General features: G+C 32.6%; 4 protein-coding genes across 4 annotated transcripts in view; 2 read left to right on the forward strand and 2 right to left on the reverse strand.

Moving 5' to 3' along the window:
• Window positions 1-48: 48 nt before the first annotated feature.
• DnaJ-15 (dnaJ homolog member 15) lies at window positions 49-1,392 on the reverse strand. Its single transcript, XM_073075527.1, has 3 exons — window positions 1,168-1,392; window positions 456-1,062; window positions 49-265 (listed from the first exon to the last, which is right to left on the reverse strand). The coding sequence occupies exons 1-3, from the start codon at window positions 1,240-1,242 to the stop codon at window positions 66-68; spliced, it is 882 nt and encodes a 293-aa protein (XP_072931628.1). The 5' UTR covers window positions 1,243-1,392; the 3' UTR covers window positions 49-65.
• Window positions 1,393-2,100: 708 nt separating this feature from the next.
• mRpS2 (mitochondrial ribosomal protein S2) lies at window positions 2,101-4,049 on the forward strand. The gene is made up of 3 exons (XM_073075539.1): window positions 2,101-2,227; window positions 2,309-2,395; window positions 3,314-4,049. The coding sequence occupies exons 1-3, from the start codon at window positions 2,209-2,211 to the stop codon at window positions 3,958-3,960; spliced, it is 753 nt and encodes a 250-aa protein (XP_072931640.1). The 5' UTR covers window positions 2,101-2,208; the 3' UTR covers window positions 3,961-4,049.
• A 434-nt stretch (window positions 4,050-4,483) lies between these two features.
• On the reverse strand, window positions 4,484-14,511 carry LOC140744081 (leucine-rich repeat-containing protein 58). Its single transcript, XM_073075549.1, has 4 exons — window positions 13,815-14,511; window positions 6,459-6,675; window positions 5,592-5,781; window positions 4,484-4,659 (listed from the first exon to the last, which is right to left on the reverse strand). The coding sequence occupies exons 1-4, from the start codon at window positions 14,303-14,305 to the stop codon at window positions 4,484-4,486; spliced, it is 1,074 nt and encodes a 357-aa protein (XP_072931650.1). The 5' UTR covers window positions 14,306-14,511.
• A 1,345-nt stretch (window positions 14,512-15,856) lies between these two features.
• The window catches only part of sgg (glycogen synthase kinase 3 beta homolog shaggy), a 37,349-nt gene continuing 34,160 nt past the window's right edge, over window positions 15,857-19,045 (forward strand). The window contains exon 1 of the mRNA XM_073075573.1: window positions 15,857-16,272. Within this exon, the coding sequence (XP_072931674.1) occupies window positions 16,167-16,272 (106 nt within the window). The 5' untranslated portion in view covers window positions 15,857-16,166. The remainder of the gene's footprint in view (window positions 16,273-19,045) is intronic.

The raw sequence follows: 19,045 nt of genomic DNA on the forward strand, positions 1-19,045 counted from the left end.
GATGAAGGTATTGATATAGGAATTAGGAGAATAAATAAAAAACGAAAAAAATATACACTGTTCTATTATTCTATGGTACATTTTTGATCTTCCTTTAACATTTCATCTATTAATCGCTGTCTCTCTGCTGCTTGACGCATTTTTGTTAAAACAAGAGATTCATAATCTCTGTCAGATACTAATGAGGGTCCTGGAATGATCTTTTTTGTTGTAAGTACTGGTTTTTCATTTACCCATTTTAGTTCCAAGGGATTCTCTGGTAAACCTAAAACAAAAGTTTTAAGTATCATTATTTAATTATTAATAATATATAAAGAAATGACAATTTATATACACCTAACATTTTTTTAACAAAAACACAAGAAAAAACATTTCTTGTAATTTTCTTTTTATACTTTCGAGAAAGAATACATTAGCAGTAGTTAGACAATCAAGTTCATGTTCAATGTTCTTACCTTTTTCTATTTCAACTGCCATTTCTGATGCATCCTTTGTAGCAAACTCAACTAATGCACTGCCCTTCTTTTTAGGTGATATAATTAGAGCAACAATGTCTCCATACTTTTTCAAAAATTTCCTCAAAAGTTCTTCGTTATATCCTCCATTACTTTCATCGTTTTTTTCAGCTTTCCATTTAATTTTGATTCTGTTGAGACTGGAATCCCAGACTGGTTCACTGAATCGGGACATTGCTTGCTTGAGTTTCTCCTTGACTCGTTTTAACTCTTCTTGTAATAGTCGGCTACCTTCCTTCTGCAATCTTTCCATTTCGGCAGCAAGTTTTTGTTCAGCTGTGAGGTTATCAGCTTTGCCTGATAATGCTTCTTTTTCTCGCCTTTCTAAATCTTCCTTGAGCTTTCGGCGTTTACTATCTAGTTCCTTATGGCGCAACTTGGCTGCTTCTTTGCCCTTGAGAACAGTGTCGTAAGCGGCACGGGCTGAAGCATCAGTTAATATTTCCAATGCCTGGGATAGTTCGTGGAAGGTCTCTGCAGCTTTTGGATCATCTGGATTTTTGTCCGGGTGGCACTGTAGGGCTTTCTTTCGATAAGCTTTTTTGATCTGAAAGTAAAAGTAGTTTAATTATAAGTTTATCAGAACTTTAATGAAATTATTACACGTAGTTATAGTTAAATAGCATAAAAAGTGTTCATTTGATTGCCTTACCTCTGACTCTGTTGCGGTGATTTGTAGACCTAGAATTTCATATAGATCGAGATCTTCTATTTTCTTCTTTGCCATTTTTATGGTGTACTTACAATATAAATCGTTATTAAACTTATTCAATGAATTTATTAAACCGATTCAGGATGAATTAATTGATATTTATTTTAGCAGTAACGATCAATAGAAAAGCGTATTATTCACATTTATACAAGTGTCATTGTCATTTCACATTTGTGACACTGACTGATTGTGACATTAGTGTTACCAATATCGAAAAACAGTAAAACGTTCTTAGAACAGTAAACCAAGAGTATAGTAGTCAGTAAACTCAGGAAAAAAGAGTATAGTAATTAGGTTACTATACTCTTTGATAGTAATCTATATAGGAACTCAGGAGTACACTCGTACAAATATGAAAAAATCGGAGGAGGAATAAATTATCCTCTAAAGGTTAATAAATTAATAACCCCCAATACCTGAGAGCCGGTCCACACGGCGCGTTGCGCTGCGTCGACGCGCGCACCGTGTGAACACTATGATTATTAGTATGTAAAACGACGCACCCACAGCGCAACGTCGACGCAACGCGCCGTGTGGACCGGCTCTAAAATTGCAAGATGACCCGGCAAACTGCATTCGTATCATCGTATATGCACTGGGGACATACATCCTCACTGGAAATACGAATGATAAACAAAATTCCTTATCTACTTTTTAATAGTCCAACATTTTTTCTGATCATTATAATGTTGCTAGGTTGTCAAAACAAACTAAGGTGTGGACATTTTTAAGAAATCTATTCAACCAAATATATTAAATTTACTCATTAATAATAATCTTTAATAATAAATAAAAAAAATATTATTATTAATTTACATAAGGTAATATAAAGTATTTAAAAGTAATATAAAAAAATGCTCATTGCTTTACTTAGGAAATTAAAAATCAACAATTTGACAGTTTAATTTGACATTGACAGCTTATTGTGGTTTATTTAGAATTTTTTGAACCTAAAATTGAATTTTAACATAAATTTCAATCATGCTTACTCGATATCTTGGTAAGACTTTATAATTTTCCAAACTCTTACTTAGTCTTTTGATTTATTAACATTCTCATAAGCATAACTATATAATTACAGGACGATGTCCGGTGAAAAATAGCCTAGCATGTGTAAAGAAGTTATCTACTGCTGCACAACCTGAATCCATCGAGAAATCAAATGAAGGTATAAAATTCATATTATATGAAAACTGAGTGTTAGTGTATTTTATGGTACTCAAGTCATGCCAATTTATGATATTCCATAATTTGCATCTGATTATTATTTATTTAGTACTTATACTTTCGATACGTTTAGGCATTAAGTTCACAATTTTTAAACCTCTTCTTATCCCTCTATCTTAAGATATTTCATAAAGAATAACTAAATGACAAAACTTAATATAATACAATAATACAATTTCACAGTGACATTTTGAGTAGATAGAAGAATAAATAAAAGACAAATTATGTTAGGTTATGTTGAAATGTAATTGAAAAGGAGAGAAGAATGAACAGATGCATTTGCATGCATGCAATATTCAAATCTGATAGTACAACTTAGCTCTTGTACTATATAATCTTTATTTGTGATGTTTGACCGTGTAGGTACAACTGCTAAATCTATTTCTGCTTAATAATAGAAATATTAGCAAGGCTGTGTTGTATTTTGAAGGGCTACTTATCGTAGATATACCAAACTAGTCCTCAGGAGTAGAAATGCATTTGCGAATAACCTCAGGTAGGGCTATTAACAGGATCTTATCTGAGGCTGATTACAGATGTCCATGAACTGTGGTGTTCAGTTACCTTCAGGTGGACTGCATTCTCAATTGCTACTTCTGAATTATTAAAGATAATATTTTTCGATGCTCACATGCAAGTCTTCCCAAATGTGTTATTTTATAATTTTAGCATCAGTTAAACAAACCATTTTTTGGGATTCTCCAGAGAATAAGATACAAAATATTTGTAGCTTTATGCAAATGTGAAATATTTATTTTCTGATTATTGTTTCAACATGTTTAAATATTATTATTTTGGAAGTAATACATCCTAAATAAACTTGTATGTTATTCAAATATAAAAACTATCTTCTTTACAGATGCTGTCGTGGTTAAAAAGAATCCTCTAGAACACCCAGATTATTTCCAAGTACACAATCTTTTTACTGTAAAAGACCTTTTTGATGCCAGAGTACATTATGGACATAAAGAGGGTTCCTTAAATGAGAATATGATCCAATACCTCTATGGTTCAAGACAAGGACATCTAATATTTGATCTGGACATAACAGCAGAACATCTTCGTAAAGCCCTCAACTTCACAGCACATATTGCATACAGAGGCGGTATTATATGCTTCTTTAATAGAAATGCTCTTAATGCACAACTAGTTGAAAAAACAGCGCAAGAATCTGGAGAATATGCCCATACAAGATTTTGGAGAGGTGGCATCTTTACTAATGCAAATCATCAATTTGGTGCTGTCACTAGATTGCCTGATTTGTGCATATTTCTGAACACCCAAAATAATATTCTCAATCAACATACTGCTGTGAGAGATAGTGCAAAGATGCTAATACCCACCATAGGTATAGTTGATACTAATTGTAATCCAAACTTAATCACGTATCCTGTGCCTGGTAATGATGACACTCCCATTGCTATTGAACTTTACTGCAAATTATTTAAAGCAGCCATTCTTAGAGGGAAAGAAGTTAGGAGGAAATTCATACAAGAAAGTGAATAAAACTGATTTTAAGGTTAAATAATAAGTATAATGATATGTTTTAAAATAACTAGTTATAGTTTAACATCAATATAATGTATAGAATATAATGTAAAGTTTTATTTTGGTCCCACAATAACATTGAAAATAAACATTTGAAATATAATTTTGTACAACGAAATATACACTTCTTGATTAAAAAATACAAAACAATTATCACATTTCTTTTAACACTATACATTATTATAAAACAAGTTGATTACAAGATTTAATTATAGAAAATATTGTGTACTCATGCAACATGTTGTTTTTTCACCAGTAAATTATGAGAAATTCCATAAAAATAAAAGAGAGAGGAATTGCTGAAAATTAACAAATAGATTTATGAATTTTGTTAAAATCTGAATGTCGTAAAATTATTATAATGAAGTTTATTTCATTGCGAATATGTAGGTTATAATTGTTTTGTATGCCTAACAGGCATAGTTTTCATAAAATTAGTTCTGCAAAACGTAAAATGTAAAAGGTATTTCATGTAAAAGGATCAACCCAGAAGAACTTTGCGCATCATATGCGAGTGAGGATTGCTGTCCACTTCGCGACTCTCCCAGCTTCCCGTGATACATTTAGAGCTGCATAAATATTGGAGAAGTGGAATACGGTACATGCCGCAAAAGTCCACAAACTTAATGTGTTCAACTCTGTTGTCGAAGAAAACACCTGCAACGCAATAATTATTATCTAATTAAAAGTCAAAGTTCATAATTCATTAAATCGTTTAGTCTTTTGTTTGTTCTCTTAATCGACACTTGGGTTAATTAGGTTATCGGCATTAGTTCAAATCTACAATATTTTTTGTAAATATTCAGATTTGTTTTAAAAATCGTTTTTGGCGCCTGTAACGCTCTATATCGGAATTACATGTTACTAATAATGTAATATGTAGTTACTGTCAAGATAAATACAAATACGAAATAGGTATAAAAATATAATGAATTAATAAATAATTAACGGGTCTCCTGACTTTTAACAAATCTATAAACATTTACAACTCCAAGCCACGAAATAAAGATGCAAATATGACTAGAGAATAATCAAAAAAATTAATAAAAATAAAGATTTATGTCACTCCCAAAATTTGGACATATCATATTATTATTAGGTGGTAGAACCCTTTGTAGTTCCGACTCCAGCAGCACCACCGCCACACCTATTTCTACCTAATAACAGCAGTGTTATTAGGTAGGTAGGTTTGAAAGGTGTGATAAGGGAGACCTATTCTTGCGGGCGTTCCAGCTTAGTCCTTAGAAGTAGCGGCTCATCGGTGATCAATCTAGGTTTGATTGCATATATCCACGGGCGGCACTAGTCACTTACCATAAGGTGAACTGCATGCTCGTCTGCTACTCCTATGTTATATAAAAAATGTTAAAATCTACCAATCCGTTTGGGCTGCTGACGTGCCAAAGAATCGGACATCCTGCAGTCGGGTACAAACAAGCTACTAGCGGTCACATATCCACTTCCCGACCACGCCCAATCTTGCTTACCTTTAAAAGTCAGCGCGGTTCGATCTTATATAAGTATTGGAATTAGGTAATGTATATATTATATTACTTATCTACATTTATTTTAAGATACACATGACAAACCTCTGCACTTTGGATTAACGCAGCATTGCGCAGCTTTGAGGTATCTTAGTAAGGTAAACGGTACATCGCCAGCTAACACATGTATGTTGTGAAGCTTGATAGTTCTACCCGCTAACTCTAGCAGAGACGGCGGTTGGAAGGTCATGTCTCTGACGAATCTTACGACAAGGGGATTGTCTCTTAGACTCAGCTGAAAAAAAAAGTTTCAAATTATAGCCGAGATGGATTAGTGATCATTGTTATTCAACTTTGCAATACTGAATGACGTAGGCAGGTACCTAATAGGTCGTAAAGTGTAAACGATGCTAAATCGAGCGGGAATTGAGTACTTCCGGCATATTCGCAAATAGCTATAATTTACTCATAACAGAACGTCTTTGACGCCCTTGATATTTCAAAAGTAAGATTGTATATACCTAAATTGAACATCACCATTTTCAGAAAATTATTAATCTAAGTATCTATGCAACGCATCTATGCTTGACGAATACTTGTAACTGTTATCCATATTTATGAGATGCCTACAATGCAAACAGGTTTTACATTTCGATTGTGTCAACTAGTTTATTAATGTTGTATTCCTCCATAATTTGTTATACCGTTGTGTTTTTTGAAATGAAAGTATCAAATGTAGGTACATATGTGGTCCATGCAATGTTAACTTGTACTGCAGTCCATGTAGGTACTGGTTTATAAATGAAATAACTATAAAACTCCTTGCTTTATTTCTCTTGAGTAATAAATTGGAAAGTTAATTATTAGTAGATACCTAAGCCTACAAGGTACCAAAGCCTACAGCTTACCAGGAAGAGTACTAAGTAAGTAAGTACCTATCTTTAAATAGGTCATTAAAATCAGTGGACCTACCTCAGTAAGGCATTTTAACTTTATTATTTGTGTAGGCAGCGTTTTTAGTCTATTTTTATGTATTAGTAAAGAGCGAAGTTGATTCAGATTGGCGATGCTCGGTGGCAGCTGTTCGATCAAGTTGTCGCTTAGTACCAAAGCTTGAAGACTAGTGAGAGCTCCCACTGACTCCGGAACATCGACTATTTGGTTGCCGCCTATCGATAATATCTGTAAGCTAACGAAAAATACATATTAGATTATATTATACAAAAATTTGCGTGTGAGTTGTTGGGTTTGTCACTCTCAAGCAGACACATCACACAATAATACATGCAGTTGATTCGCAATGGAGCCTTTATTGGAGATTTACTAAAAATTAAAAACCAAAAAAAAATCTATTAATCCTTGAAAATTAGTCCGTCATATTTCATGCACTATATATATATACCCGTGGTTATGATTGAATACATTTATATTTTTGGTATGTGGACGATAAGAACAATGCAACCGAAATGTTTAAACAATGATAAAATTTAACATTATACGTGCCCGAACGTTCATAGATATTTTGAGCAGAACAGCATTATCAGAGGTCTATTAGGTCAGGACAATGATAACTAATATAAAAACGTATTATTAGTACGTAAATGTATGTCTGTATTTGATTATTAACCAAAAAGCACTATCGATTGGCAGGGTTATTAATTTTTACATTAGAAATGTTCAGGAACCCATGCATAACTTAAGTCCTGATGAGTTTACATCCCCAATGTGTTTGTGTACTATAGAAAATAACGATTACCAGCTTTTAAACAGAGTAGCTAGTAACCTAATAAATTACAGAAACGTTTACACCAATAATTATAAATATTAAACATCGAATGGACTACCTATTTACATAGTGGACTATGGAAGGGGTGTACTTATTCAACACAGGTTTCAGTTTTTGGGGGTTTGTTTCTATCTATGAAATATAGAACCTATAAATTTCAAGTGTAAAGTCTAGACATTAATTGTATACTAAGATCACAAAGTCTTGTATCTTCTTCGGGGCGCATTTTTATGGATTTATATTATAAATAGGTATTCGTATTGAATATTACACGACAATAACATAATCTAAAATAAATATATTTATTCTTCCTATCATGTTATAGTATTCTGTTGCATTAATATTTTCTAATATATATTGTTAGTAAGGTGAAATGATAGAACGTAGAGCGTCACAGGCCCCATTACAAAAGATGCATAATCATTGTTGTCACAGATACGATTTATTATGTTGTGTAGGTATTTAGATATATTATCACTTATTATAAATTTAAGACAAAATTCTCGTTAGAAAGCTACGTCAAATTGCAGAAGATCAAGGTAAATCTTTATTTACCTTGTTACATCTTTATGTAGTGCAGCTATGAGATGCCGAAATATTTGACAATGCATTATTTTATTATATTCCAGAAATACTGTACAACTTATGATTTCTTGTACTCTTTAAAACTATCAATGATCAGAGAATAGTTTAAGAAGAGTTTTTCGTTTTTCGAACGACGTCGCATTGTGATTTATGTTATGTACCTACCTATATACCTACCTACTTATATTATAATGTAACTTGCGTGATGCAAATACTATAATAGTCCACCGACGCTCAAGTTACCACATAGCACATACTAAGCCAGCACTAACTTATTTCATAAAAAAAAAATCAAATCTAATCATTGACCTTTTTTAAAGATATCTAAACCTATTTTTAACGGGCTATAGTTTTACATCACTCGTTCTATTGCAAGTAGGTACTGAATAAAATTGTTTTACTCATAATGTCATTAAAATTTATTTGGTTGCTAACTCACAATCCCCGTTCTTTTGTTATTTTAGAATCTAGAAAGATAAATTCAAAATATTGCGCATCGACTTTGATCACAATCGTATTTAATATAGACATATCTGTGGTATCAAAACTAATCTGAGAATGTTTTCAAGTCATTTATTTTTTGTATTTATTCTGAACTATTTGAACATTTGAAGTGTAAAGCCATTAGGTATGGTATATGATGATAAACGAATGAAACTAGTGAACTATGAGATGTCAGTCAACAATATTTTGCCAAGGTTAGTCCAGGTTTTTACTGTCTTCGAAGAAGGACGATGTAGGTACGTTCTGCTGAATGTATTTTTTTGTTTATAATACCAAAAACTTTGTTGATAGAGAAGTTGAATGATAATTAAATTATCGCATCCAATTATCAGATTAAGCTAAAAATTGGTACACGCATAGATATATCTAAGTTCGATTGGTTTCGGCTGCAATCGTACCGCACCCATAGATTAGTAAAGATTACTCACTCCTAACTACAAGAAAATGTACCCAGTATTGAGAATTGAAATACTTGCGTAAAAAAGTTTTGCCACGTGTCCGTGCTAAAATATCCCTAAAATATTTGAAATAATTATTTATTTATTATGTAAATTCATGTAAATTACGCTGTATTAGTTATTTATTCGTAAATTTTCTCTAAAAATGTTTTTATTTGTCAAGAATTCAAAAAAAGAACTTACGATAATAAGCCGTTTGTGGCTTCATTCAATTTCAAGGCGGCGAAGTATCTTTACTAAACTATGACCGCACCAATCATCAATTATTAATTAATGAATATCGAAATGATTCATAATTAGCATGATTTATTCTTAAAAATATATAGGCACTTTCTTGATTATTATTAACATGGCTGACACTAACTAACCTTCTAGCGGGGACGAAAAAACTGCAATAATAAATTACTTTTCTATGGTCAATCTACTTTTGGTTTGAGCGTGTAAACCGTATTTAATTATAACTATCTCAGGATTTTTACTGGGATCTTTAAAATAAAAGACGTACTGCCGATTTGGAGGCTGGTTTAATGACTAAGTTCAAAATTACATGGTGGGCTCATCCGGTGGCCCAGACCGCTGACTTTGCAACGTTACACGGTGGTCTCATGCGGTGGCCCAGACCGCTGACTTGGCTAATCTTATCTAGGCTGTCGCCATAGGCTTATACATATGTAATTATAGCTAATCTAAGGCAGAGGGTTCTGTAGTTTCCATAACTCCTCCGACCTTAAGAGGAAAATTATCGGAGGCTTCGAGTTTAGAATCATTCCGATAATTTTTCTTACATTTTAAACATTTCGGCGATTTTAGCCAAATTATATAAATCAAAGATACAAGGAAAATGCAAATAACTAAACCTAAACTTACGTATCCTAAAATGTCACTGAAGCTAATGTCCACCTTTTTATTTAAAACACTTTCTATCACTTCACTATGCTTTAATGAAAAGGCCATGTATTTCACTTCGTCTAGACTAATTCCTTTCATATTAATTACACTTCGTTCGGGTAGAGTCATATTGACGTGCAACTGAGACAACTCTACAACAGGAATCCTTTCTATAACTTGAGTTTCCACAAAAATACGATGACGAAGGTGAATTCCGTGGACTTGTAGGTCACAGGGTTCATCCAGTGTAACCAGGTAAGTACCAAATACAAGCTGTTTACTGATCTCTTCACCACATTGCTTAGTAAGGGTCGTTCTCAATCTACTATAAAGGAGCCAGCTATCTGCGTTGACTTCCTGGACTCTAACTTCCTCAATTTGTATTTCACGCTGTTCACAGGGTGTATGATCTTTGTCATATTTCATCAGCTGCTCGACGCAGGTAAGTTCGTTGTATAAGGCTTGATTGTCTGCAGTGCAGAGATAGTGATCGCCAGCAGACAATGGACGACAAGGTTTTATCAGCGGTAAGTACTTTATCCCTTTCGCCAGAAGGTAAGGAAATTTAGGAATTATAGCTAAGGTTTTGTTCTTAGATTCATGGAAAATTGGTAAGGAATATATCTTAAAATAATTATATCTTGACTTATCAGTAAGTGGGATTTCCATTATAAATGTAATCTGGTTATCTCTAATAAAGGATTTTACACAAATGGTTTCCTCGATATTTAGTAAATTTGTCTCTACTGGTGGATATACCAAACTCCCATAGTCAGAAATTAACTTTAGATGATACAATAATTCTGTGGAATTAACAATCGATTGATGTAATACTGAAATTTTACTTAATGCTAATGCTGTTTCAATTTCACTTAGCCGAGCAAAGATAGTATGAAAACTACTCGTGAACATTGAAAATAATCCTGTAAGGTAGGTTAAGAAAACCCAATCGTTTTGCTTAGTACTTAAATCTTTCAAAAGCAATTCAATCTTTGCTAGGCGATTATGAAGATTTACAGTATTCTGATTTATTGTTTCAGACACATTAATAAAGCTGTCAAACATTTTAGAGACTATTGTTAATTTTTTTTCAGTAATGATTTGATTGTGATTTAGCTCAGAAATAAGTTTTTCATATCTTATTGCGTCATCGTGGTCTAGATTACCCGTAATTAACTTTATAACAGAACCCAATGGATTTATAAGTCCTCTTTTAGAACGTTTATTCGGAACAAGTTGTCTATATTTTTCTATAGTAATATCACGTATAAACTCTGTATGTATTTTCATATCTATTAATTCTTGAGAATAGGATGCGTTCCAATCTATAATTTTACACATTTGTTGGTAGTTAGTGGATACGTGATAAAAACTGTTGTTTTCCATTTGGATAGCGTACCGATGACCTTGAACCGGATTCCAAAATTTGGTTACTACCATGAATGCGATTACGTGTATTATATTGTTCTAAGAAATTAACTTCTTCAAGGACAATGCTTAAGGCTGCTTCTAGGGTTGTGGGCGATTTGAGCCTCACGATACGCACCATATTTTCAGGAAGGTTGTATAAAAATACATTCAAAGCCGTATTGTTGTAAATAACTAATTTAGCGCGTTTTAACTCCTGATCATTAATTGTATTCACTTTTGACATTAATAACGAACGAACACCTTGAATTCTGTTAGAAAAGTCTAAAAAACTTTCACCAGATTTAATTTTTAAAGATTCTAATTCGATATTAATACACGCTTCACTACGCGGGTCTCACCATTATATAGCGGAATTAAATCTAAAATTTCTTTTGGTATTTGTAGGTCCTCTTAGCGCCTTGCCCCGTTCCCCGCACAGGTGAACATGGCGCTCGCCCCACAGTCTGGTGTGTACGAAGCTATACGACACTTAACGTCACCCATCCCGGGGTCGCTGGCCGGGGGGTTTGAGCTCCCACTCTTGCCGTCCGCATCCCCGGAAGCCCAATTTTAGCCGCCTCTTACGACAGGGAGGGGATACCGTAGCCCTATTCTGGCCCCGGAACTACAGGGACAACAATATATATAGATTGTACCTCTAAGTATGAGTAGAATGGCACAGAACAGAACAAAAAAAAAATAGATGGGTCTCAACACTTTTTATAATAAAGAGGTAGCAAACGAGGTGGACGGTATGCCACCTGATGGTAAGTGGCTACTACCACCCATGAACATCTGTAATCCACCACAGATATAATTACAATTCTACCCGAGGTCGGCCATAGGGGCGTTGCTACTCCCGACGGGCTAAGTTGAAAGTTTTAATCCCTCGGGAGTCGGGTAAGTTGGTATATATACTCCTATCTCCGTTTCCACACGTTCCCGGATCATAGTAGCGGCAGTATTTCTTTCTTTGAACACTGCTGTAAAATGACAGAAATAGAGGTGTGCTCCGTAGTTCAACCCTAAAGGGTTCACTCCATAAATCGACAATAACTACTTATGTTGCTAAAATTCCTCGAAGACATTATTCAATATAAATGTAAATGATTGTAGCGTAATTTCGATTTGGAATTAACCGTTAATTAATTCACTAAATTATTGAAAGTCAGTTGTTATAATATTATGTTTTAGTATAGGTAACTTTGTAATTTTTCGAAATCAAAATCTATTTATCTTTGTCTACATATGAAAATCATTAACCTAATTAAAATTAGGACTTCAGGTTTATATTCTTTATGTATTTAGGATTTTATGTATATGGATATTATGTTACATAAAGCAATTTTTATGTACTTATATTTAAATAAGTTTCATACACCTACACCATACTTGAATGAATTGCCTTTGTCCATTGATATTGTATAGTAGCTGATGTGCCCATATCAAAATATTTTAATACCATATTAAAAACAGAACAAAAGATGTTTTAATAAACATCTGACTGGCATGACTTGTATAAAAATGTGTGATAACATGATTGTTATTAAATATGTAAGTAGATACAATTATTATATTATGCTAATAATATGTACTGTCGTAAAATTACGTAGACGGTGTTCTTTTTTGCTGTAAAATAATAATGAAAAATGATCTCTCGGAAAAATTGTATCTTTGTTTTAGGAAATATTTAAGTATAATTAATTTATGTTCTAAATTTGTTTAACGTTTAAGTAGACATAAAATTTGCTTAATCTTAAGTTCTGCTAAATCCTATGGAATTGAAACGAGTCATGAGGTATAAGTGGTCACTATACGTAATGGCTACCTAAGATTTAATACATTGAAGCTGATAGAACCCTATCTGAGTCTGGAAGCACCACCATTCCATTTATTACTGACTAAATATGTATTATAACAATAATATGAACTATGAAGTAATGCAATACTCTACAACGCATATGTGAGGTAAAGAAGAGACTTGACAATTATTTGCGTATTTCCCTGAGAAATACGCAAATGCGTTGTTCTAAGAACGAGCCCTTGGTCGTACTTAGAACAATGCGTCTACGAACGACCTCAGATGTTGAAAGTATGCTTGTTTGATTCTTCTATGACTTAATTATTTAATAATATATTAAAATATATCTTTTGGGACTAGGATCGTACCTACATATGGCTCACTGTATCGCATCAGTCTCGCTAAACGGTGTATCACCTAAACTTTTATGAACAAGATGTGTACATTTTCTTGATAGGTACACGACAGAAATTAGCTGTATCATTGACACCGCAGCCGAGCCATAAAGATTTCTACCTTCTATTGAAGTGCTTCAAAATTCAAATCCATGCACAATGTACCAAGTTATTCAAAAAAGTCTACAAATCGCCTTGGTATGAGAGGACAGAGGATTGCTCCCTGATTGGCTGTCACTGAAACTTATTGCCTCAGCTTGAACACTGACGAGCTCGGACAAGCGCGCTATCTAATGAGACCACTAACATTTGTAAACGTGCACAACATAACATGTATAACATTGATATAAAATGCACTTACCCATTGATATTAAAGCATTAAGTACCCAGCAATTCCTTCGGATTTTGTAGTAAGTAGGAAAAAAATGTGAAAATTGTTTTAAGTCTAAAACTAAATTGTTTAGGTCTAAATGTTAGGTACTATAAAAAATATATACAAACCTGTTCAATTTCCAAATATCCTTTGGTATATTTACGATATTGTTACCGCCTAAATAGAGGTATTTGAGCGAAGGTAAGTCTAATATTTGTTCTGGAAAGAAATTTAATTGATTTCCACTTAAATTGAGTTCTCTTAGTGTATTTTTCGTTGAGAAGAAACATTTGGGCAGCGATTCGTTTCTTAGTAGATTGTTTTTGGCGATTAGAGATGTCAATGGACAATTTTTCAATACATCTGGAAGACTAACCAGTCCGTTGTGGCTTACATCCAATATTTTTAAGTTGCAAAACCTGTTTATTGTATCTGGCAGTGCTTTAATTCGATTGCTGTTAAGGAGCATTATCTCGTAATTTTCCGCGCAATCCTTTTCGTCGATGATTCCGCTCAATTCTAACGATATGCTTGTAGAATCCAATAATTGGCTTGATAAATCAAGAGTTTTTTGTTCTCTGCTGTCGCTGTCGCCACTGTCAGATGTGTAACACTCCATGTTTATATTGGTACAATTTTAACGTATTTTGCAAGCAGTATTCACGAGGAATCACTAGAATTGTTCTTCGTTAGGTTACATTACTGTCAAATTTCACTAACTCCAAGCAAACTCTGCGCGCTGCAGAGCTGCGCACGCGCAACTGGGCTGACTGTCCGACAGTGTGCGCGGCAATATCCGTGCCAAGCTCTCTGCTCACGCACACAATGATACTGGTCAAGTGTACACAACTGATAAAATATTGATTGATAGAACAGTCTGCGCATACAGCACTATAATATAGTTGGTTGACTCGTATACGCAATAAGCTATTAACTACTGTCTGAGATAATATGCATGTATAAATGTAGGCATTGTTCTATGTCTCTGTGTTATCTGTTTAGAGGCATGCAGTAGTGTAAGTAGGTACGTACTTCTCTATCTATTGTATACTAGTTACACACAAAAATACAAATAATCATGTGATGAAAAAAGTAGATGTTACTTTTTTCTGGGATACGCACTAAGAATCTGGAACTGGAACAATGTAAGAAAACATATTTTTGGCAAGTACATAGGGTGAATGGGCCGATATTACAGAATCCATGGTCATCCATGGTGCACGAAACATATATTAATTAATATTTATAAAACGTTAATGATTCAGCATGAAAGTGGATTAGAGACTGGGTAGAAAAAACTTACATTTATTTGGTATTATAATTATTAATATACAAACAAATTGACAACTGAAACAGATAAATTAAGTTTGGAGAAATTATAATATATTTTTAAAATAATAAGTTTAAAAGATAACTTGTAAGACAAGTATATAAAAAAAATAGGAACCTGCAGACTCTGAACCTCCGACTATGAACTGTATGGTAGCCAATTTTCTCCTTGATGTACTTAATTTAATACCTTGACGTGAAATAGGGGAGACAGGTGGCGTTGGGCCTAGTTAGTGTAAACGCGTTTATCCGATGATTACCTATTTTGCGTCTGACATAATAAACAAAATCGAAATTAATTTCCATTTCGATTTAGAATTGGGTTCCAAATCAATTACCTACATAATGTGTATTTTATACCAGTTTTCAGTACAACAAGAAACGTAAAAGCGCTCTCGCACCTTCTCATAGTAATAAGGTTGAGTAAATAAAACATTATATTATACAAGTAAATTTATAGATAAAGTGAAATGATTTAGCTTAAATTATCAATTATTATTAGAATTAAATGTTTAATGTATATCCATTGTAAAGTCTGTAACTAATATAAAGATTACGCACACACTATAAACTCAATTGTCGTGTAACTGTCTTATCGTGCCGAGCTAGTCGAAAGACTACATCATACATACGCGAGAGAAACGTTTTTGTTTATTTCGAAATATCTGCTATAATTTTAATTTAATTCTTAAATTATTTTTTAATAATCATTTTGGTATTTAATGGGAGTTTAAACAAAATGTTTGTTCAAATAATTATATTTCATTGATTTTAACTAGTCATGCGTATAACGGAACTCATTCCCGCTACGTCACTGATCGAAGGTCCGAGCGCGATCCGAACGAATGCCGAAATTAGCCGAATGAACGAGCGATCAAGTCTGTGAAGTCTGAAGAAACTAAAAATTTGTCGTTCACTTTATTGATGTAAATTTTAAAAATCTAACAAAATGATATTGTAAAACCTTACTAAGGCTATCTTATTTTGATTTTAATGCTATCATTGTGATATTGTTTTAATTATTGCATCCCTAACTTTGTATTTCATCCGCAAAGTGAGAGAGTTCAGTGCGAGTGCAAGGGTGGTAACGAGAAATGTGAAGTAGTATCTATGAAGTTCAGGATTCGGCCGTTTATTTTATACATATAATAATGAGCGGACGCCCTAGGACCACGTCATTCGCCGAGGGCAGCAAATCCGTTCGAAAGACATTCGACAACCAACCACCGAAACCCCTAGGAGGCGTAAAAATTAGCAGTAAGTACTACCTAACCATTCTTTGTCGGCCATCGTGATTTCTTGCACTGTGACGTATCTCGCCACTGACACAATAGTGTGACTCCTAATTCGCAAATTTGCTTATTTCTTTTGTAACATAAACCTTTATTAAAACCTGATCGATATCAGCAAAAATATCTTTATCATTTTAATTTAAAAATGGCCACGGCTGAGGTTTGGGTTTGCCACATAAGCCTTGGCTTCAGGCTTGGCGTGTGACAGATATCACGTCAAAAACAATATTTCAAAGAAAATGCGTCGTGTTTTACTTTTAACTTCAAAGTGGTACAATTTGTAGGCAAAAAAATATCTAATTATAACTACGACGTATTACACATTACAATGGTGCTGAATTTTGCGATGGATTTTCGTAGTTTACCAATTCTTTGAGGTTACTCTTTAATGACGTAATTTAATGATAGATCTGAATACAAATGGTTTAGAAATGTGGCATGTAATGTTTCTCAAATACTTAATAATATGTATTTTGAGGCCTGTGCTAAAATCATAGTAAATTATTTATAATTTTATTTGGCTTACAATTTTTACTCTACATTAAAATATTGTCTAAAAAAAGGTCCTGCTCCAATCATTAATATGTCAGTAATTTATTCTAACCACTTTTTCAAATAGATTTGCACCTAACTATTAGTATATAAAGTGTACTTGCATTGAATATAGCAAATTCATTTCCGTTTGCATGACAATTGTATATGCAACACATTAAATTGAAGGCTTAATCATATGCAGAATAAAATATTTTATGAGGAATATTGATTGCATGTTAATTTAATAACTTTCAAAAATATATAATAACCGTAATTGATTATAGACTAAGGCTGCTATGATACTTTTTAGTAAGCTACAAATAATTTATAAAACTTAGCAAAACCATAATAATTTTAAATTCTCACGCTATGTTATTTCATTCATTAATATATGAAAGATTTTACAGCAATATAATACTGTAAAAAATATTGTTTGTGTAGAACATGTATATGAATAAATAATATGATTATTACTCATTCATATATATGTTCTAAATAATTGAGTGATCAACTAATAGTTATATTTGGTAGGTTGATTTGTGATTGATGCTTCACCTAATTTCCACAGCAACCAGATCCTTATTCTGTTTTCATTTTTAATAATGCATTTGTAGTTGACCCCAGGAAAAAATGACCAGAAAAAAGACCCCAGGACTCAAATTTTATTTAGGGTTGATTGTAGATATTCATGGGCACAGTGGCCATTTATTATAAGATGCATGTATGTTAATAAAAGGTAGGTCTTTTATTCTAATGTTAGTTAGTTATAAATAACTATGTGTTGATACTGAATCACCCAGAATCGTTAGATAGCTAAGAATTTTATTTATATGTATTTCTTTTCTATCTATATTCTATATTTATTGAAATGCACTCCAGAAAGCATTAATGTTAGTCTGTTCATTTCTAGCATATAGTATGTAGTTATTGCTATGAAAGGTTCTCGATACCAGCTGACTTATGTATCAGGCCATATTACTTGAGAAGTAACAGTGAGTGGCAACACATCTGTGATGCCTTTATGTAGAACCCCTTTTATATATGGTGTTAGATACAGATGTCCATGGGTGGTTATAAGTTTAGCTAATATTACAATCTTAAAAATAAAAAACTAAAGAATTTTGATAAATCTTCGGCACATAATTAAAATTACTAGATAGACTAGATATTTAGAGGTCATAAAATAATTATGTCAAACAGGTTCTCTCAATATATTCAAAATTTTGATTATTCGTAATTACTGGCTAATAATGTTGATATTGCTTAAAAAAATACGAAATGTATTTTTAATTATTAGTTATAAAATTATTAGTTATTAATTGCAATTTTGACCGGCAATGTTGAAACATTTTCATTTTCATTAACTTCTTAGGTCGTAGCAAAGTTATTAAGATTTTTTGTAACTAAATATATTGTATTCATTTGGAAATCATATTTAGGAATACAAAATGCAATATGCCTTTTTTCATGTTTTATACTTCAATCTAGACTTAGGGAAATTTAAACATATTTACAGAAATAATGACACTGGTTATTGAACAATTTGGTAACCCAACTGGTAAAGTACATATATTTTAGTTATTATAAGGTATTTAAAGTTATTATAACTTAAATGACAATGTTAAAAAATGAATATTTTTGAAAATCAGGCAGAACATTAAAATTAGTATAAAAGAGTTTTGGAACAAATTCAAACAGAAAATGTTAGTTAGAAGTAAAGGTTGTATATATGAAAACAATAATTCAAGAGTCTTGTTTACTGTCTGTTAAGTCATTTGTTTGCCCTGTAGCAATTACTACAATATGCACATAAAGTGTTTACTTCAAAATGTCTTGTGATTTTTTTATAGCTAATATTGATTGTATCGTTAAAACTAGTCATTAGTTCATTATCTACTTCTTAATTAGGTTTGTATTAATGGCAAGTTCTATTAATCTAGTGTATGATTTGTCATACTTATTCTGGTAGGTGTGTCAGATTGTGAAACATCTCTGATTCAAGTATATCATGTGTTTTAAGTATATATTAATATGTATTTATGCTATTTTTGAAAGACAACTCATTGAAATATGTAATTCACATGCATTTTTCTTGGTTACTTACTAGTATTGGATGTGTTCAATCTTTCTTTGTGAGTTCTTGGTAATTGCATTTGGAACTGGATCAGTCATCCTGAAAAATACATTAATGTTAAGTTTATAAA

Source organism: Epargyreus clarus, unplaced genomic scaffold, assembly GCF_041222505.1.
Source record: "Epargyreus clarus isolate Ecla_fem2 unplaced genomic scaffold, WU_Ecla_fem_2.2 ptg000001l, whole genome shotgun sequence".
Lineage (NCBI taxonomy): Eukaryota > Metazoa > Arthropoda > Insecta > Lepidoptera > Hesperiidae > Epargyreus > Epargyreus clarus.

Excerpts from the sequence above, each read along its gene's own strand:
- LOC140744081 (XM_073075549.1), bottom strand. The coding sequence starts at position 14,305 with ATGGAGTGTTACACATCTGACAGTGGCGACAGCGACAGCAGAGAACAA. Across the intron at positions 5,782-6,458 it reads AGTTAAAATGCCTTACTGAG|CTGAGTCTAAGAGACAATCC; the intron begins GTAGGTCCACTG and ends TTTTTTTTTCAG. Across the intron at positions 4,660-5,591 it reads CGTTAATCCAAAGTGCAGAG|GTGTTTTCTTCGACAACAGA; the intron begins GTTTGTCATGTG and ends ATTGCGTTGCAG.
- mRpS2 (XM_073075539.1), top strand. Across the intron at positions 2,396-3,313 it reads CATCGAGAAATCAAATGAAG|ATGCTGTCGTGGTTAAAAAG; the intron begins GTATAAAATTCA and ends TCTTCTTTACAG.
- DnaJ-15 (XM_073075527.1), bottom strand. The coding sequence starts at position 1,242 with ATGGCAAAGAAGAAAATAGAAGATCTCGATCTATATGAAATTCTAGGT. Across the intron at positions 1,063-1,167 it reads TCACCGCAACAGAGTCAGAG|ATCAAAAAAGCTTATCGAAA; the intron begins GTAAGGCAATCA and ends TTTTACTTTCAG. Across the intron at positions 266-455 it reads GGCAGTTGAAATAGAAAAAG|GTTTACCAGAGAATCCCTTG; the intron begins GTAAGAACATTG and ends CTTTTGTTTTAG.